Source organism: Tursiops truncatus, chromosome 1 (assembly GCF_011762595.2).
Source record: "Tursiops truncatus isolate mTurTru1 chromosome 1, mTurTru1.mat.Y, whole genome shotgun sequence".
NCBI lineage: Eukaryota > Metazoa > Chordata > Mammalia > Artiodactyla > Delphinidae > Tursiops > Tursiops truncatus.
Genome location: NC_047034.1, coordinates 54,682,919 through 54,704,239, shown reverse-complemented (window position 1 = coordinate 54,704,239; position 21,321 = coordinate 54,682,919). Strand labels below are relative to the sequence as shown.

The 21,321-nt window shown below is 40.1% G+C and overlaps 1 protein-coding gene across 15 annotated transcripts in view; it reads left to right on the top strand.

The window, feature by feature from the left end:
• RABGAP1L (RAB GTPase activating protein 1 like) overlaps window positions 1-21,321 on the top strand; it is a 682,857-nt gene that overhangs the window by 653,101 nt on the left and 8,435 nt on the right. For 14 of the 15 annotated variants that reach the window (XM_073804143.1, XM_073804149.1, XM_073804154.1 and 11 more), the window contains 4 exons: window positions 8,343-8,453; window positions 15,278-15,382; window positions 17,658-17,741; window positions 21,176-21,247. In XM_073804143.1, the coding sequence (XP_073660244.1) occupies window positions 8,343-8,453; window positions 15,278-15,382; window positions 17,658-17,741; window positions 21,176-21,247 (372 nt within the window). Of the gene's footprint in view, window positions 1-4,280; window positions 4,758-8,342; window positions 8,454-15,277; window positions 15,383-17,657; window positions 17,742-21,175; window positions 21,248-21,321 lie in introns of those variants that run through there. The other variant, XM_004324840.4, reaches the window with a different exon arrangement.

Sequence of the window (21,321 nt, the reverse complement as noted above, 5' to 3'; positions counted from 1 at the left end):
ATAGTACAATGCATATTATTTCTTAAAAAGTAATTATCACACATATACTATTGATGTGTACAGTTTTTACTGAAGGGTCAAAGTAGAATTAAACTTTTTTTTGGTCTTTGTTTTGCAAACAGGTACTACTTTTAAGCTTGAATGCTCTATTTATGCATATCAGATACCCTCTATAGCTATTTCTTTTGTATTATTGTAATAGCTTGTCAATACATCATCCAACTAATATTTCTATACACTTTTTTTTTTTTTTTTTTTGCGGTACACGGGCCTCTCACTGTTGTGGCCTCTCCCGTTGCGGAGCACAGGCTCCGGACTCAGGCTCAGTGGCCATGGCTCACGGGCCCAGCCCCTCCGCGGTATGTGGGATCTTCCCGGACCAGGGCACGAACCTGCGTCCCCTGCATCTGCAGGCAGACTCTCAACCACTGCGCCACCAGGGAAGTCCCACTTTTAATAATGTCTAGAAATTTGTACTGGAGTTAAACTTGGTAAAGTTATAGTCCTCACATTATAATTACATTTTCAAGGTGACACTTGACAACATAGTGTCCAACCATCAACAGATTTGTTCTTTCAGATACTCACTATCTAGTTTAAGAAGCTAATTACAGTTGTATTCATTAAAGTAGGAAGGTGTCTTAGGAAATACATTTTAGCAACTTATAAATTTAATCCTGTCAAGAATAAGATCTGTGCCCTGGGAATAAGCACTTTATAATTCATAGTTCTTGGACTGGGAACCCGAAAATTCTCAAGAATAACTTGGGAAGATCTCTGAAGGCATTGAGTCAGAACTTATACCAGTTCACTGACAACCCCTCCTCAACCGTTAGGATCCATAGTGTTTAAAATGCCTTGTTTATCCTCTAGCTTGCCATCCGGCAAGGGAGTTAGGAAGATTGTGTCAGTTAAAAAAAAAAAAAAAAAAAAGAAGTCCAGAAATGTCTTACCTTAAGATATTCCAAGAGATTTTTTCAGCTTGATACTCTTTCTCTTGGGCATGGTAGGGTACAGAAAGAGGATAGCTCTCAGTAGTCACATTCTTGCTGTAGCTATCTAAACATGTGTTTTGTGTCTGTTTTTATGATATATGCAAACATCTACTTCTGAGGTTATGTCACTGTGCTCACCTGTATCTAACACTTGATGAAGTGGTGTTGGTATAAATTTAAATTTTAGAACCCTAAGCACAATGAAAATGTTCTGGAATTTGATAGTGGTGACAGTTGTACAACTTTGAGAAGGTAGTAAAACCACTGAATTGTATATTTTAAAAAGACGAATTTTATGGTATGTGAATTATATCTCAAAAGAAAAAAAAAATCCAGGCAAGATGTCTGAAGAGAATTGGCATCTGCCTGCCATCTTTTTTTTCGTAAACCTCAATCACACCGGAGGTACCTGTGCACAAGCCATACTTGTGGGAGGGAGACCTCCTCAGAACTGGAGCTAATCAATGAGTATAGATCTTATGTGTACTTATATTTATAAGGCAAAGGCCAACATAAGTGGGTGATGCATTCATTTTTATGTATATATACATACGTGTGTATATATATATATGTAGTATATACGCATACATATATACATGCACACAGACATAAACATATAAATAGATAATGCATATATATATATATACACTGCCAGTGCTACCTGGTGTTGGCATCAGTTTGTATTTGAAACCAGTGAGCTCTATAATGACTGCTTATAGCCTTTGGTGTACTCTTTCTGTTTATCTTCCTGACTAGATTCCAAGACACAGAAAGGAAACTTTATGGGAAGAAGAATATACAGTATTTATTCTAAGCCTCTTTTATTGTCCTTCTTAAGTTTGACCTGGCCCGATTTGTGTAGTGGTATTTATCTGCTCTGATATTTTGGTTTGTAAATTTATTTATAGATTTCAAGTGAAGTGAAATGCAGGATGAAGATTTGTCTGTAGAAGTACATCATGTATACTTTTATCTTCATACAAATCCCCAGAAAACAAACATTCATGGATATGTGCAGCTGTTTTAGTCATTTTAAAAATTAGTAGCCAAGCCCCTAAAAAGCAGCTATCAACTTCAGAAATTAAAATATCATTTGCTATTTTAAGGTGATGAGTTGTTTTCATTTGGGGGAAGTTAGTTTTCTAATGATGTAATCTATTGATGACAATTTTAGAGAACTACAGTCTTCATCTGTCTTTAGAAGATGACATGCTTTTCTTGTTTAATTAAAGAACTACTTGTACAAATGTGGGTTAAACCATCAAAAAGCACAGCTAATTAATTAAATTCAGTGAATCTCCCAACGTGTAATGAAGGTTATGTTATTACCTGTTCTAGATGGGCAAATCCTAGAAAGAATCAGGAATGCTTAAACTCTCTTGGGTTTGGGAGACAGTATTATAAATACATAGTTTCTAATTGAAGAATCTTATCTATGTTCAGTATAATTAAATCTAGAATGTTTAACTTCTTTCTTGAGGTTAGACATAGTACATTTTTTTATCAAAATGTAATTCAAATAGAAGGAAAATGATTCCTGTAAGTTCACAGAAGGTTTTTCTTGCCCATACTAATTTTTGTAGAGCAGTCATCCCCGCATGTGATTTAAAATTAAGCTATTTAATTATAAATAGCACAAACAAGATTTTCTAAATAAAGCTTAACTTGTAGTATTTGCTATCCTTACATATCTAAGGAAATAATTCAGAACAATTGTCACATTTTGTTTTTAACTTGATAAGTGAAGAAGTTTATGCTAAACATACGTGGAAAAAAAGACCCCCACCTTTTTTTTTTTTTTTTTTACTGTATTGGACCCTTCCTTACTCAGAGAAGTCAATATAAGTGAATCCATCTTTGAAAAGTATTTTTCTTCCAATGGAAATAAACTTATTATTTTTCACATCACAGAGATATTGCTGGCTTTTGGAAATAGTTATGTTATGAAATCATGTGCTTTTAATGAACAGTGATAGTCAAGAGGATGATTTCTTTCTGCCTCTGACAACTTAATGATAAACTTCAAAAGGCTGCCACTCTTTCTTTTTGCACGTGGGTAACTCGATGAACTCACTGTTATAGGATTGTGGAGAAGGCAAGCCTAAGTTCTCTTGATGCTTCTCGAGCCACTTAGCTAAGAAGGAGCAGGTGGTTTCTGATGATGCTTGTCTGCTGATTGAGTTATACTTAACAGGAGAGGCATAAATGTTATGCATATTAAGAATCTCTTGGTATATTTATCAATGATCTTCAGAATTCTCCAAAAATTTTCTTCAATTTTTAGTACGTCTTGTTTCTTGTTAAAGGAGTCTGACGGAGAAAATTACATCACATTCCTATGTTTCTACGTCATCTAACCCATTTGCTTTTTAAAAATTTGATTTGTATGCTAGAGTAGTATAAGGATTTGCAAACCATACGGCCGGTGGGCCAAATCTGGCCCACTGCCTGTTTTTGTAAATAAAGTTTTATTGGAACACAGCCACATGCTTATTATCTATAACTGCTTTTGCACAACAATGACGGAGTTGAGTAGCTGCAACAAAGACCATATGGCCTGCAAAGCCTAAAATATTTACTGTCTGGGCATTTACATTAAAAGTTTGCTGACCCCTATGCTAAAGAGTAATCTAAGATTGTTCTTAAGTGCTATGAGAAATGCGGTCTCGTTTGCCAACTGCCAGTTAGTTCGTACTGACAAGATTTTCTCTTTAGCTTGGCATTTAAAATTGTTTAAATTTCCACCAGAAAGATAAAACTGGATATGCTGGGTAAAGTAGGAGCATAAAATGATTTGAGACATCCAGATTTTCTTTCTCAAATTTCATCTACAGATAATGTAGACATTTAAACATTTCATCTATAGGCATTTGTCTTTGAATGTCAAAAAACTGTTTGATGAAATTTGAAGATGATGACTGTCAACTCTTTTGAAAGAGGCATCCAGAAGAAAAGATGTGAGAGTTGAGTGTGTTGTTGCTAATAAAATTGCACTGGGTCTTTTAGGAAAACATTTTCTCCTGACCCTTAAATGTCTTTAAAAGTCTGTGCCAAGAATTCATTATAGCAGCAGACAGCACACCCAAAATACTGAGCTAGAGTTATAAAGCTGCCTCCTGCCCCATCATTTTTTCCTTTAAGGCTGAGTTTATTTTCTTCTGATTGCCAGTTCACATTTCTCTGGTTTCTCATCTTGGAAGAAATCACATTCACCATTCCTTATACTGCTTCACCCAAACTCCAACCCCCAGACACAGAGGAGAGCTGAGATCCATTTTTCTTTTGCATTCCCCTGCCCAGCAATTTCATTCTGTTGCCTGAAGATGAAATATTTTGCAATGTTTCTGACTTTGTCATGTAAGGAAGTTCCTTCCACCCAGCTCTAATAACAGTGTAAACAACTCACACCGTAGTTGCAAATAGTTCCACAGACAGCGTTTTCATCAGTCATGCAAACTGCAAATAACAGCGTGGAGAAGGCGGAGTTTAGTGTATCAGTCTTCCTGAGTTGAGACTTTGCCCATTGGCTGCCTCAAGTATACTTTCTTGCATCAAATGTTAGCTGTCCTGGAGAGAACTTAGAGTAAATGACACTCTAAGGAAGAACAGAAGAGCAAAATAGCATTAACAAGCGTCTGTTTTTGTTATTGCCATTTCCTAATTGTATTAGTAGGTGTGCAATTTCATTGGATATTCTTTTTTTTTTCAATTGTCTTTGTACCTATGATTGAAAACGGTAGTTGGTCTATGGCTTTTCAGGAGGTAAGTTTTTTGTCTGTGTATGTCTGTAATATCAGCGTCTGTCTCTCTGAAAAATGCAGTATCCTCCTCCCCAAAGTTACTAACCCAACTTTCCCAGCTGCACATCTATGCAAGAGGGGAGGGAACTAATGAGGAAAGTTGTTGTCTGCTGTTTGTTCGAATGCTGTTAATTGTGTGACATGGAGGAGGTTTCAGACAGTGTGCTGTGAATTTTAAGGGTTATGTAAGCATTGTCTCCTGTAGCCTTTTCCAAAAGGCAAGGGAAGCGATTTGCCTGTGTTGTTTATGGGCTCTGAGCGTTCAGCACATCCGCTTGTGCAGACTTACGGCATGTGAGTATCTCTGCACCGGCTGAGGTTATGGGGCCACTTCACGTCTTTCTCGGGTGGGCCGCCCTTGCCAACATTTCAGAATGAACCAAGCAAGATTCCAACCTTTCCCAAAGCTAAACTGTCTTCTTTATTCTAGTATAAAGGCAGACTTTTTCTTCAGTCAGTTCTAAAAACAGTTTTGGCTCCCTGGGAAAGGCTGGAAAAGACAGCCAAGTCATGTTGTCTCTCTTTAACCCTTGGTAAGTGTGGGCGGGTTCTTCTTCATAGAAAATCTCCACCTTGCCCCGCCCCCAGGTTCATACTTTGGAGGACGATACTGCATTTTTGGCCCCAGAGCTTGCTTTCCCACGTGTCTGAGTGCAGAGCAGGAGTTGCACACTTTCCACTGTGCTGCTTGCTTTGCACACACTGAACTGAAGCTTCTTGCTAGAGCAAAAGCCACTAGGCTTGCCCCGTAGGCTATTTTGCTTTTTAGGGACCCTCAGACACACCTAATTTCTCCCCAGTCTTCCCCTATCCACCCCACCCCCTTAGCTATGTGTCTGCGAGGAAAGTTTTGAGTTGTGACAGTCATGGTAATGGGAAGTGACCAGTCAGGTTTCAGCCAAGCTCACACCTCTTTCATATATAATATAACATAACCCATCAGACATGTATCTCTAATCAGTAGTGAAGTAGCTCCTGGTGCAGTTTTTAAGTACTTTGAACAAAGTGCTTTTCCATAGCGTTGGATGACTTTACCTGGAGGTTATTTTAACTTGATTCTAAGCATATATCACTGTAACCTGAAAAACTGGTAGCTGCAACATTTTTCGCTTGTGCCAAATTAACGCAGTGTAAATAAGTAGTTGAGGGAGCTGTTTGTATCTTGGAGACCTAAGTACGACTTCAGTAGAAATAGGGCACTTAAGAATAGGTATTCGAATAGTCTTATCACGGTCTCTTTTGAGGGGATTTATCAAGAAATGAGAAAAATCTCTTCCCTGTCTAAAGCAGTCTGCCTTGTGAAATATGGTATGATGAAACTGTGCTTGGTATTGCTGCTTGTTCCTGGCAAGGAGGAAATTTGTTGGAAAAGTTTTTGAACCATATTTTTTTAATCTGTTTCCAACAAGCATGTAAGTTGTTTCTGTAAAAAGGGGTAATAGTTTGATATATCAGGACGAAAGACTAATCTCTAGCCCCTGCTAGAATCTGGATGACTTCAGCAAAGATTGAAAGATTCAGCTGTAGACACCCTGGCTATTTTTATATTTTAGTTCCCACTTTTATTATGCTTCTATGGGAGGGTAGAACTTCTGTGGATTGAGGAGACAGACAGAATTTGATGAGTATAATTTGCCCCTACAAATATGTACACTGTCTTTTCAGGAATATCTTGGGAAAGGGTTCCTGACAAGGCATCCTTTTTTGTGAGGGGTTACATTGTATCTTGGTCACAGAGGACGATCCATTAGGGTTTCACATAGAATATGAGCTTCTAATAGGAGAAGACTTAAAAAAAATTCTCATTTTGACATTTTATCCTTTCCAATGGAATTGAAATTCTGAATTGCTTTTTATTTCCTAAACAACTTTTTAAACATGTGTATTATATATTCATTGTAGACAACTTGGAAACATTTTAAAAGCACAAAGACAACAGTTAAAATAATCCACTACCCAGAGTTAATGTTATTTATGTTGTTATGAAAATGAGATTTTCCAGTTATTTCTTTTTTTCCCCTATAAAGTAACATAAGCATTTCTCCTGTCATTAGAGAGATATTTTTTACTTATATTTTAACACTGTATGGAATTCTATCATTAATTTATTTAGAAGTATTTAAGATTGTTTTTTTTTCTTTTTTAGTAGATCTCTTTTTCAAAAATGTTTTGACTGTTCCCAACTGTTCCAGTCTACCTTTAACAAAGGAGAAGGCAGCAATTGACCCTGTTGGCTGGCTGTAGTCAAAGTGCACGTTTGTTCTTTGGCTTCTTTGCTGGCCCTGTTTTTGGATCCTCTACCTCCTTGAAAGTCTCAGGCTTTGCCCTTACCATCTGCTTCTTAGCCCTTTTTAAAAAACAAAAAGAAAAGAAAAAGAAATCAGGGCTCTTCTTTCCATATAACAAACTCCAGGTGGTTCTACAGAAGATAAAATTCACTCCCTGCCCCCCTCCCCGCCTTGCCTCCAGTATGCTCTGATAACTATCTTCCAGGGCATAGATTTGTCTTCTGGTTGTACACCACTGCTTTGTCTGAGTTTTTGCCATCCTTGCAGAAAACACCGTTAGGAGTGTAAATCTGAAAAACAGGAAGGTCTTATCACATTGATGTTTTTCCTGTCAGCTCTCTTTTGAATCTTCCGTAACTGCTAACAATAGCAGAGACAGCACTTTTGATACTTTGGAAGGGAGGACGCTAAATTGCTATTCAGAAAACAGAGTGAATGTACACAGTTCATAATGACTGGTGAAGGGGAGATCTTGCTTCATAAGAATTAGTGGCTTGCTTTTTTCATCATATAACCGTTTCAAATTTTTTTCTAGGAGTTCAAGGGGAAAAAAACAACTCAGCAATTTATTTTACCCAGAACCTTTTAATCTGAAGTTTTTTAAAAAAGCAAAACAAACATTCAGAGACATTATCATAAGGACAGTTGCTCTTACTAACACAAAAATTGGCGTTCAGAAAAGTAAATACATTCATATCCAAAGAATGAAAATGTCAGTTGATAGCAAAACAAATCTAAACCGTGTATCTTAAATATACTCAATTAATTTAAACTCTTGATATGGGAAAAACCATTTAGAGAAATGTCTATTGGTTTCCCCCATTTCATCCTTACTGTGTCTTGCAGTTTCCTTTGAGGTCAAGGGTGGGATTATCATGCATGTTTCAAACAAAGACTTGCCTGTGTCTGTATTCTAGGTCTATATGAAAACCTCACAAGATTGGGGGTGTGTTTGGAAATTTTGCTTTTCATGGCACGGTTCTTATGATGAAGTCCTGTCTGGAGGGCTTAAGGGACAATTGTAAGTTTCACTGGGTAGAGTTCCGCATCTGCTCTGCTCGCTTAACTCACTGTTATTTCCCAGACAGCAATCCTGCCTTCCTGTGCCACTCGCGCCTTCTCCTTTTTACACCTTGAAAAGTTCACTTTGTTGTTGTTGTTGCTGCTTGTTTTTCCTCACCAGTTCCATTTGTTTCTGGTAGTATGTCCAGGCACTAATGCCCTAATACCCATCTCTGGTTGTTGCTCTTTTTCTGCAGAGGGAGAACCGGAGATTACAAGAGGCCAGCATGAGGCTGGAACAAGAGAATGATGACCTTGCCCATGAACTAGTAACCAGCAAAATTGCTCTGCGGAATGACTTGGATCAGGTAAACCTGTCCTTCACTAGGCGGAAATAAGACTATGACAGCCTCCTCCGGAGCAAGGACCAAGTTGCTCTCAGGGCAGTCCCACCAGGGCTTGCTCTGTACTTGACCCTGAGTGAGCTGCCTGATGGGTGAATGGGTGGGTGGTAAGTGGGAGGGGACTGCTGTGCTCACCGGAGATGGTGGAAAACGCAAGCTTTTGAGATAGGTTTCGGTCATTTCCAAACAGCATGTGCAGCATACTTAAACAAAAAATAGCTCTATGCTTCTCTGGTGTCTCTTCTCTTAATCTCTACTTTTCCTAAACCAAGGACTGCCAGCATCATTACCTGAGACTGTCAGTCACCAAGAGTATACAGTGCCACTCTAATATCTGTAGGCACTGTACTTTTTTGTTCCAAAAAGATTTCTCATCTACAGTAAATGTGAGGATTTTATATGAAGTATGTACACTGAGATGTGTATTGTTGGATTGACCGGCATCCTAGTGGTTGAGAGCCAAGACTGCCTGGGTGTGCATCCTGGCATCACCACTCACTAATCATGTGACCCAGGGCCATTCTTAACCTGCCCATAGGTTTAAAAACGTGTTGACCTCATAGGGATGATGTGAGAATTAAATGAGGTAAAGCACTACAAGAGTATATGTTCAATTAACATTAGCTGTTGCTAGGAAGCCCTTAAATTCTTTAACTTCCTTGTCCTTTCCAACAGTACTCACAGCTTTAGGACTTACTGTTTTTTCCATTGGTTGTGTTTTTGGAAATAATTGGCAATATAGAAGGAATCTTGCACAGATTTAAAGCCATCACTCTATTTTCTGACTTTTAAAAAGCCCATATTCCCAATGGTGCAGGGTCAGAAAAGTTGAGACTTAGCTGGTTGAATCTGTAAAAAAGAGGCATTACCTGTGCTCTGGCTATGCATTGACAATATTTAAAATACAAATCCGTTAATAATATAGATATGATTGGATGTTTAGAATTGCAGGAATGTTTTTAATGTTTATAAATGGTCCCTGCCACAACTCCTTTTCCCAGATAAACAGCTAATTTTGCAGCTCAGAAGTTTTAGCCACAGTAAGATGGGAGATAAAACCACTGTTAAGGAAAATTGTGCTGAAGGGGGAGAGGAGGAAGCTGAAGGCGTCAACACTTAGTGGAGTTTGAAAATAAAACAAAAACTGTGCTGCTTGGGACACAGGATGTAGAAGGTAGAAGCAGCAGCCCCATGGTGGAAGGCAGGGGGATGGCCCTTTTAACTGCAAACCCCATTCAGCCAACCTCTCTGCAGGTTGTTAGAGATGGTATGAAAAATGCGTGACTAAGAGAGTCAGAACCAGGGAAGGTAGAGGGGTCCCCATTCAACAGGGCCACACCCAGCCTGACCTTGGCTGTTGTACTTTTGTAGCAATAAGACCACGGTGTGACTCAGTACTCTAATGAAATTTTTGGTTCCATATTAGCTTTCCAAATGGCCTTGACTGACACTTGATTCTGCCATTTTGAATATTTTATCCATTAATAGTTTTCTTAAGATGGCTAGCTAAATGAAAAAGTTTTGCAATAAATCTGTTGTAATCATTCCATGATGTATGTAATTCAGATCATTGTGTTGTGCACCTTAAACATACACAGTACTGTATGTCAATTATATCCAATAAAACTAGAAGGAACAAAAGTTTTAAGCAGTTAGACTCAGTAGGTATGCAGTGAAATAAGTTAGAGTTGAAAGTTATGTGGTAAATGTATTTGGTACATTAAAATGTACATTTGGTATATTTAAAAGGTTGAGCAATAATGAAATTAAATACTTACTGAGTTACTACTATGCACCGAGCACTTTATTCAGCAATGTATAAGCATTGCTTATACATTGCAATGTATAAGCATCTCGTTTAATTTTCCTAATGGCTCCATTAAGCAAGTAGTTTATCTTCCATTTTATAAATGAGGAAACTGACGTATATACTCTGACTTGGAAAACTATCCTAAAAAAAGTAGAGATTTGCTCAAAAATTTAGGTACAAGGTTGTTTACTGCAGCGTTACTTACAAGAATAAAAAATTGAAATAATGTATATGTCCAATAGAAGGAGAGAATGAAGGTATATCTGTAAAATATCTTTCTGGAATCGTTTTTAAAAACAATGGGAAGGTCATGATATAATAATTTTTTTTTAAAAAGTAAATTTATCTATATATAATATTTGCATCTAAATTGCAAGGAATGTATGCTGGTAAAGGGCCATCCTGTAGGAAGAGAAAGGAGGCTGGAATATACATTGACAGGAAAAAAAGCCTACAAGGAAATACATCAAAATGTTACTACTAGATGTCTCTGGGTGATAACAGTAAATCTAATTTTTATATTCATCTTCATACTTTTTTTCAATTATATATCTTTTATAAGGAGACCTTAAATTACTTAACCCCCCTTGGTTAAGTAATAATGTGCCTTATAACTCTTTAATGATCAGAAAAAATATTTTATTAAAAAAAATTGTTTCACCACCCAAAAAACCCATTTTGTAGATTAGTCCAGAACAATTGCTAGGGTCCTCCTGAAATTATTGAGTACCTAGGTACCTCATGGAGCTACTAGATCAATCCCTGAAGAAAACATCCCTTCATTTATTCCTTCTTTTTATTTCCTCCCTTCATACCTCCCTTTCTCTTTTTAAAAAAGTAGTTAAGACCTGGCCCCTCTGCCTTTTGAAGCTTATTTTCTAGATGAAAGAATAAAAATTGCCATTTCATTGAATTGCTAACTCAAAAATTGCTATCTCCTCCTAACATCTAATTTTGTAGTTTCTGCCTGAGCAGGGTTTATTTGCACATCAAAAAGCTGTCCCTGCAGTTCAGGTGTCCTGCCCCTCCAGTCTTTGAGGAGAGGAAGGATATTAGCGTGAGGCTTTCCTGCCTTCACCCAGTTTGCCCAGTACTTTTCCATTCCCAGTTTTTCAAAATCAAATCTTTTAATTAAAATAGCAAAACATTGGCATACATTAAACAAATATGAAAGCAGATTGTATTTGAGACAATATGTAAAGCAAACAAACCTAATTAGGTAATTAGGTAAGTTATTTCATACCCATGTCATTTTAGCGCTGGCTTCAGGCTTCCTGGCCCCCAGCAGCTCTTCATTTTTCTCTCTGACAGAGCCTTCTCTTTTGACAACTTGCCTCCCTGAGACTCCTTAAATAAGGACTTCTCAGTGATCAGAAATGAAAAAAGATACATCTCCATTTCAGTTTCTGTTGCTATCTGCTTTCAGGCCCTTCCTGTTCTTTCTGTTCCCAAGGAACAAAAACAAGAGACACAACCAGTGCTTTCCCACTGCAGCCTGGGCCCAGGTCCCTTCTGACCAGAGGGAGTTCGTGGTTCGTGTCAAACCAGAAGCTGCATATCACAAGTGGCACATTCTTTTGTTCTGTTTTAAATTGAACAACTGCCTTGGTTAGTTCTTTGAGAAATTATTTCTGAAAGAGCCTCATCCCTAACGTGAGCGCTGAGCCTTCTGAGCAGGTTATTAGTTGGTTCATGATTTAATCACACATTGCAGTGTTCGTTTCTCTCATATATATGTCATAGAAGTTAGAGAGCAATTAGAAGTTTTCATATCAATAAGGCATTAAAAGATGTTGGTAGGTGATTAAAAGACAGTAATGACAATGGTCCACTCAGTCTTATCAAATTATGGTGAAGGTTTTATCATTTGGGCTCAAAGATAGAATTAGAGTATCTATCTGGTTAGTATTCTGTTCCTGGAGATTCCTTTAACATTAAAGATGGTTTCTACTTAAGTGAGGTATAGAGGTTGGCTATATAGAGACCCAGAAGACCATTTTTAAAAGGAGAAGCTTTTAAAAGGAGAATTCAGATCTGGTTCTATTTTGATGAGCAGAATCAGTCCTACTTTACTGTTTAGCATGGAGGGGAAACTCTGGATACAGCTTCCTGTGGGACCCACAGCAATTTCTGCAGATGTCAGATCTGATAACAGAAATAGAGGGAGGTCACCTGACCTTGGCATAGTGAAGAATGTGCAACAGAAAATGTGTACATAAAACTAATAGGCCTGGGACTTCTCTGGTGGTCCAGTGGTAGAGAATCCGCCTTACAATGCAGGGGATGTGGGTTCGATCCCTGGTCAGGGAACTAAGATCCCACATGCCGCGGGGCAACTAAGCCCACACATCACAACTACTGAGCTCACATGCCTCAACTAGAGCCCACATGCCACAAACTACAGAGCCCACGTGCCGTGGAGCCTGCGCGCCACAACTAGAGAAGAGAAAACACACACACCACAACTAGAGAGAAGCCCGCGCGCCGCGATGAAAAAACCCTGCATGCCTCAATGAAGATCCTGCTGCCGCAACTAAGACCCGACGCAGCCAAAAATAAATAAATCTTAAAAAAAAAAAAAAAAAGTCCCTCTCGTCAAAAATTTCCTCAGGGAAGTGAGATTTTTCCCTTTTCTTTTTTCTTTTTGGCCACACTGCACGGCATGCAAGATCTTTTAGTTCCCCAACCAGGGATCGAACCCGCTGCCTCTGTGGTGGAAGTGAGGAGTCTTAACCACTGGACCGCCAGGGGAGTCCTGTCCCTTTTCTTATAGATATTTCCAAAATCGTACAACATCTAGATATGCCACAGAATTTTAGAAGCTTGTTGCTGAATGTCAGGACAGCATTGACTATTCAGAAGTTGGCAAAAGGCTCACTTTTGAGCTTGAGTGAATCTCCCTTCAAGAAACCAAACTTAGAAAACATTTGTTTCAGTGTGTCATGATATATATTATAAAAAGGACTATTTTCTTCACAAAATGGAGATTGCTGAGGGTATGGTAAGAGGTGGTTAAAGTGCAGTCTTCTTTATTAGCAGGGCTGTTGCTCAGATATTCTGGGGTAGAATATCTGAGTGGACTGCCATTCTAGGGAGACAGATTTGGTAAGATTTTTAAGAATGCTGAAGCCATCAGGACAGCTTTTTTTTTTTCCACTAGAAAAATTGGATTTTTTATTTAAAAATATTTTCAAAGGCTAATGCCATAGTGGAACAACCAAAGGATAGTTGAACCAAATTCTCAGGGCATTAGAGGAGCACCTGCCAATGCAAGCTCATGATCCGCTGCCAGGAGACCCTCTGTTGGAGACCTTGGGAAGGATCTCCTGCTTTGTAGGTAACTTGTCATCTGCCTTGCAGCTCTAGAATTTGCAGTTTTGAGTTTCCATAATCTACATCTGATATCTTACGATTTATTAAAACTTGCAACATGCATGTTGCATTTTTTTGAGACCCACCTCTACTATTAGGATGCGTTTTGCTGTGTAGATTTTTCCCCCTAAACTCTAATGTATCAGAACAAATTTCAAAGTCTTTAAAAGGGACTTTTTCACTTTAACTACCTGACAGTTCCACATTATCTGAAAACAGCTATAAGCCCTAGGCTGTGGGACATCAGGAACTGGAAGACAGAGCCGAGAAGCTGGAATGTAGTTTCTCTGCCAGGACCCAGCAGACTGTGCTGGCCTGGCCATCTGGACATGTGGGAGATATGGTGAAACACAGACAGAAGGCCACCTGGCCAGTTTTCACAAAGACTTGGACAGCGTTTTGCTGCTGTCAGCCCGGGATGGCTTCTTCAAAGAGCTGCCTCTCTTCTGTGACTGCGGTTTTCTCTGCTGAACTCATTCCGCCCACCTCCACCCAGTCTGCTTCTCCAGGGCCTCAGAGTGCCACGTCCATTCACTCACTTATGGAGCGCCTGCTCTGTCCCAGTCCTGGGCTCAGGGCTGGGGGTGTAGTGACGAGCAAACGAGAGAGGTTTCCCACCTCCCACAGCTGCAGACAGCTGGGCGAGGCACACATTATCACACACGCAGTTTGTCACTGTAGCTCGTGCTGTGTGCTGTCAAGGGAGATACGAGCTTCGGTTGGGTGGGGAGCTGCTGCAGATGGGGTGAGGGGGACAGGGCTCAGACCACGCTGCACTGCAGGGTGAACCTGAAGCCGAGACCTAAAGGGCGAGCTAAGTGTCCTAACGTGTAAAGCAGACACGCGTTAACTAAGTTAAATATACAAACACACAGTGCTTTCACGGTGAATTTTGGTTCTATATCCAAATTATAAGCAGTGTACTCTCTCCAGGCTTTTCTTGGCTATTCTAGAAATATGGTCTTTTCTGCCTGGATTCTTAGTCCTTAGTTCAGTTTTCCTCAGGGCTGTCTCTATCACGGGTTTTTGGTCTTAATTTCTCCTTACTGCACTCGTTGCTATTGTGAGTAGCCTGGTGGGCCAGATGAACCTGGGCTGGTCTTGGAATGTTCTCACCTAACTGTGGTCCATGGATCAGCCTGTCTGCTCATCCTCTCTGGATCTGCCCCGCGCACCACCAGGTGGAAGCTTCCAAGTGAGGCTCCACCCTTCATCCAGTCTTACCACGCAGTCTCAGAGTGAGTGCTGTAGTGACAGCTGAAAACGTGGAAGAGGTGTTTAGGGAGAGCATGGGCTTCAGTGCCATTCCAATCTGAATTCAGATCGTGGCTCTGATCTTAGATGTGTGTCCCAGCCAGGTTTATTTGATCTCTCCAAACCTCACTGTCATTACCTGGAAAATAATTTTTGTTGTGAGGATTGGAGATAATGTGTGCTGAGTGCGTGGTACCTGGCTGGCATTCAGTGAAAGCAGCCACCCCCTGGGTGAGCCAGAAGGAATAGAAGGGCTTCCGGTAATGTTGGAACAATAGTAACTGGAGGTCGGAGAAAGTATACACGTGCTTTCTTCACCTTCTTTATGACTGTGATGGACTCTGATTTGCAGGCAGAAGACAAGGCAGACGTGCTGAACAAGGAGCTCCTCTTGACCAAACAGAGGCTGGTAGAGACTGAAGAAGAGAAGAGGAAACAAGAGGAGGAGACAGCTCAGGTAACAGGCGTAGGCGGGCTTGTCCTTACGCAGGTGTATTGGTATGCAGAGTTGATTAATACTGTAAACAAGAAGTAACATGAAATTTGTTCAGATCAAGGGCGATGCTGAAGCAGTACATGTGAGTAGAATTGAGGCAGCATTTCCACCCTTGAACAGCTTTTAGGAATTTGCCTTGACCGAGACGTCTAGCGAGAGTGGTACGCTTTCTCCAAGTTTAGGAACTTGGAATCATGATCCAAGAGCTTTGAGGCATCTGCAGATTTCGTGTTGTATCTCCAAGATGTTTGACTTCTCTGAAGTAGTTTATGAGGATTGCTAAGCTGGAAGCCTACAGAGATCTCTGCTGGGAGTCACCTCCGTCAGTCACGCATTTTCCCGATTCATGCCTTAGAAGAAGGGGCACCCACGTTTCTGTTCCTGGCAGAGCTCTCAAATCTTCTTCCCTGAGAGAATAAAAAGAAACCCTTTGGGAGCCAGCCCTGAGGTTAGCTCTCTACAGTATTCATATGGGTTGTGAGGCTGAGCAGCTGGAAGACACACCATTGCCAAGGACCCAGAGGTGACAGGAGGGACCTCTCCACCCTATAGGAGTCAAAGCTTCCGGCTTCCCTGAGGAAGAGCAGGCTGCTTCACCAATGGTCTCCATCTCTGTCCGTCCCAGCCAGGCATGATTAGCTCACTTATAATGAGTTCAGTTCGGAGACATCAATAATACTAAATATAAAACAGCACACAAAGCATTTCAAAGACCTACATCCAAGCAACCAGAAAAACTTCCAGTAAAGTTACTAATGAAGGGATGTGTCATTTAGCACCTTCTGGGATTTATAAAAAGTATTCCATGATTTTTTTTTTTAAATGATGCAATGAGTCTCGGCAATTACTGTGGACCAAGATTTTTGTTTTTCTTTAACATACTCAAAAATATTCGGGGGCCGATTGTCCAGTTTGATCTAGCCCTTTGGATGGGTTTTGCTGTTTTCTTTACTTCCTATTTTTTGGTGGCCCACTTCAGTACTTCAGGTAAAGAATGAAGCTGTTAGCAAATGAATTTAATCCATGCCCCTCTCCTCTGTGTGTGTGTGTGTGTGTGTGTGTGTGTGTGTGTATGTGTGTGTGTATATCCTGTTTTAATTGTTGTGGTTCCCTTGTGAGATAGGGATTATTCTCATTTGTCAGATGAGTAAACTACAGCTTAGAGAAATTAAATGAACTTGCTCAAAGCATCTCAGCTATCTCAGTTGACCCTGAGTCAGTGCGGCCTTATTGCAGAAGGGACGAAGGGTATGGCTGAAGTCCTCGAATTATGTAACAGAGACCAGAGACCAATATAAACAACTAAGTTTGAATCAGTATAACCTACAAATGCTCTTAGAATTTTAGAATGTAGCAAATATGAAGAAATTCCGAAATCTTATAACGATAGGACCAGTTATAAATTGCAGTCACTTGTGAATTTACAGGTACCGAGTATATTGCATTCATAATTTGGGATGCTGCAAAGCAGAATTATCAGTTTTTTCTGATTGTGTACTTAAAGATTAACCAGAGTTGTTTTTCGTTGGGTCAATTTGGGAGAATCGAATTCTTTCCTTTTTATCTGGTGACACCTGAGCTTTTTCATTGCCTTAACCTTCTTCTATACCTAGAATTCTAGAGCTGCCAGGCCACAGAAATAACTGTGCTTTTAGGTTTAGCATTCATAATTTAGTATTTCTGCTACTGTAACAAGTACTGCGTTATGTCACCTTAACTTCTTCTAAAGTCAGTGTTTCTTCAGTCCCCATCTCCCATGTCTGACTCCAGCCCCAAAAGCCTCTTGTTCCTACCTCCTGAGGGGTAACAGCAGTGTCGATATGGGATGAAAGAAGAAGCCCTAAAATGTTTTTTTCAGTAATTTATTGCACAGCATCAAGAGTACATGCAACGCTGTCTTGATGTTTTGTTTTAGACTCTCCTAAGGATAAAGATAGCTTCTGAATGGACACTTATTTAACAATATATTTATAAAGTAGTAAGAAGCATAAGCAGTTTTATACTAGGATTGCTCATATTCTTATACATTGCAGGCAAAAAAGTAAGATTTCTGTATCTCTGGAGATGACTAGGTTTTTCAAATGACCAACATGCAGCTGCAGTAGGAAAAATGTGTGTACTTACAGTTGTTTACATTGTTGTTGACTATGAATCAGGCAGACTTGAATATGGATGTTCATGGAAATTTATTAAGATTTTGACTGAGTCTTGATGTTTCTCATTCTTACTCTTTTAGCTGAAAGAAGTCTTCAGGAAACAGCTAGAGAAGGCAGAATATGAAATAAAGAAGACTACAGCTATCATTGCCGAGTATAAACAGGTAATGTGCCATTGTGGGCTTCGACACTGTAAAACTAATTGTTTTGCTCTTTTCTTTGGGGACAGTTTGTTTGTTTTTAGAGTTTCCAGAACAGTAACTGTACTGCATTGATTATACTTGTTGGCTCATTTTCTCCTCTGAAACAGACAGTGGTTGGACCTGCTTGCTGATAACATGAGAAGTTTAATTGAGCAAAACAATCTGTTGGTTGTTTTCAATGTTTGATAGATTTAGAGGAACAAGAAATCTTATTACCATTGGGATCCCGTCTCTGCCTTACTCAGAAGCTAATTTCCAATAGATCACACTAGTAACATTTGCCTCTTGGCCGAGCACTAAAGTTTAGTCACTGTATTAAATGGCAACAGCTAGGAGATCCATGAGTCCTTTGCTGTCACAGTAGAGAACATGGGAGCTCTTTTTCCCACATGGCTATATGGCCTTACCCAACAGAGGCCAGTGCTAGCAATTAACCTCCTCTTGTTAACCTTAAAAAGATCTTTTAATGGTGGGGCGGTGTTCTTCTCTTTGATGACATTTCTAGTCCCATCGCGGGGGTGGGGGTGGGGGTGGCGGCGTGTCTCAGAAAGCCTTCATTCCAGCTCCAGTAGTATCTTCCTGTCCCTGCTGGTTATGCTGGGACATGGCAAAGACTCCTCTTGTTGCCGAAGTACTCTGACTGGACTGTTCAAGTTCCAGTTTTCCAGAATTGTTAAGGTACTGTATGCCACCTACTTATCCAGAAATTTCCCTGGGGTCTCCTGCCTCACAGAGGAGTTTGAAGTCTAAGGCTTCCTTTTTTTTTATTTTTTATTTTTTTGCGGTACGCGGGCCTCTCACTGTTGTGGCCTCTCCCGTTGCGGAGCACAGGCTCCGGACGCGCAGGCTCAGCGGCCATGGCTCATGGGCCCAGCCGCTCCGCGGCATGTGGGATCTTCCCGGACTGGGGCACAGACCCGTGTCCCCTGCATCGGCAGGCGGACTCTCAACCACTGCGCCACCAGGGAAGCCCTAAGGCTTACTTTTTTAAAAAGTGTTTTTTTGCTTATAAATGAAATTTACATTCCTTGTGGAAGTGCAGAAAATCACAAGGAAAACAAACCTCCCTTAATCTTGCCAACTAGAAAGAATCACTAAATACACTGAGTATGCTTTGTTGCTGTATAAATAAAAATGTAAGTTATATTGTTCATGCATTTTGGGGGGAACTAGTTCATTTGTATATTATGAACACCTTTCCATAAGGATTCTGCCCTTTCATGGAAGATTGCTTAGAAATAAGGCTTCAGAGCTATCTTCTTCTCTTTTATAATCTATTTGTATCTATATATCTATATCTACATACAGATGTACAAAATCAATATATGTTTATTTAATGCCTGCTACATGTGAGGCTTGTTACTTTGGAGGAATAAAAGATAAATTCATTCAATTTCTCTTCTCTGGAAGCTGATTTTGTAATACGGAGGTAAAACCTGTCCATAATTAGGAGGAGAGGGAATTTCTTACATGTGGGAAATGAGGAATCCCTTCCTGGAGAAGGAAGTGATTTGAGTTGTGCTTCAAAGGCTAGGTGAGGTTTGGGTATCTGGAGATGGAGAAGGAGAGGATGGAAATGGTGGAAAGGTGGAAACAGCGTGTGCAAAGGCATGGGAGGTAGATTAGTGACAAAGAGTCTTGTTTAGCAAGAGTTTCAAGTACAGACGAGAGAAGCAAAGGTGAGTTGGGGCCTAGTTCAAGGAAGGTCTTCAGGGATAGGCTGAGGAGTTCGGATTTTATTCTGTTTATAGGAGGACAGTGGCATGACCAGGGACATATAATTGGCACTACTCTGTCCAGGGAGAAATGTGGAACCAAGTGGAGAGATGCACGGGCAAAGAAAGACACAGAGCAGTAAGAGGCCAACAGCAGAGTCCAGGGGAGGAAAAACTAGTGCCCTGAACTACAATAAGTAGTAATGAAAACGGAGAAGCAGGAAACACAAGAGTCATTTTTTTGCTAGATAAGGGAAAATACTGGAAGAGATCCTGAGATTTTGAATTTAGGTAACTAGGAGAAGGGCTGGTTAGACATTACGCAATATAAGGAACGTTAAAGACCGTGTGCTGTGGAGCTTGCCATTGCTGCAGAAGCATTTTTTTCATCATTTTTTCATCAGGCCATGAGTGGCCACCATACGCAGCACTCTTCAAGGAGCAATCCTTGCCTTGAATATTATCTGGCAAGCACTTGAAGTAATGTAAAAGGCAACAGACCCATCTCTTTGAATACAATTAAACATATAGTGTAATCTAAATGCATTCTGTAGTTGGAATTGGCTATTACTGGCTATATGTTTGGGCTTATTTAAAAGGGTTTATTTGTTGCCAAAATTGCTTGAAAAGTCTCTTCTTTTTAACATCAGCCCTACAGTCCTATTTATTGTTTGGATCTGGACAAATTGGAGACTGAACTCAACCTAGTCCCAGGTCTCTAGAACTATTTTTGAGTAGACTGGGAGTTTTTTAAATGTCCGTTTTGATAATAGAGGTAGACCTTTTATGCTTTTAGTCCAAATTGCACTTGAAAATTTGACACCCCCTAACTTTTTTTTTTTTTTTTTTTGCGGTACACGGGCCACTGTTGTGGCCTCTCCCGTTGCGGAGCACAGGCTCCAGACACGCAGGCTCAGCGGCCATGGCTCACGGGCCCAGCTGCTCCACGGCATGTGGGATCTTCCCGGACCGGGGCACAAACCCGCGTCCCCTGCATCGGCAGGCGGACTCTCAACCACTGTGCCACCAGGGAAGCCCTCCCCTAACTTTTTTTTCCATTTTTTTCCAAAATAAAAAATTCTTATTTCACTCAAGTGTAGCAAGACTCGAACCGTGTTTTTGTTTTCTTTTTTTAATACAATTTTAGGGGGCTTTGAAAGCACTTATTTCTGTCTGTTCCTGGTACTTGTTAGCACCTTATTTCAGAATCAATAATAATGAGATGTTATTTAATGGTGCTCTGTATTAAACCCTTTACATACATTTTCTTTCTCACTGATTATCACAGCACAGCACTTTTCAGTCGTGAAGAAATTCAGAATTCTTTTCATGGATCCCTAGGATAGTACCTTGCCCAAAGTAGGTACTCAGCAAAGATTCCATAGATTGATTCCAAAGTGAGGACAGGAATTCACTGGGACCAGTCACGGAAGCTAGTGACAGAAAGAAAGCAAATCTACCCTATGTGTTTCTTCTACTGATCGAGATAGAGGTGTGCTTTACACACAGAACACTCTCAGGCTTTCTGCTGCTTCTTTTATGGGAATGACTGGCATTTGCAGTGCTACTCATTTGCAAAATTTCTTATAGCATCAGAGATGGGAGTGAATAAACAGCTGTGTGCACATGCTACAAGAGACATTCTACTTTTTAGTAAAGTAGCTCTTTTCTTTCTCGTAGATCTGTTCCCAGTTGAGCACCAGACTGGAGAAACAGCAAGCAGCCAGCAAGGAGGAGCTGGAAGTGGTAAAGGTGAGGAAGAATGAAACAGTCCTGTGATACACTTTCTTCCAAATTCATGTAGTCTCGAGTGAGCACCTGATAGG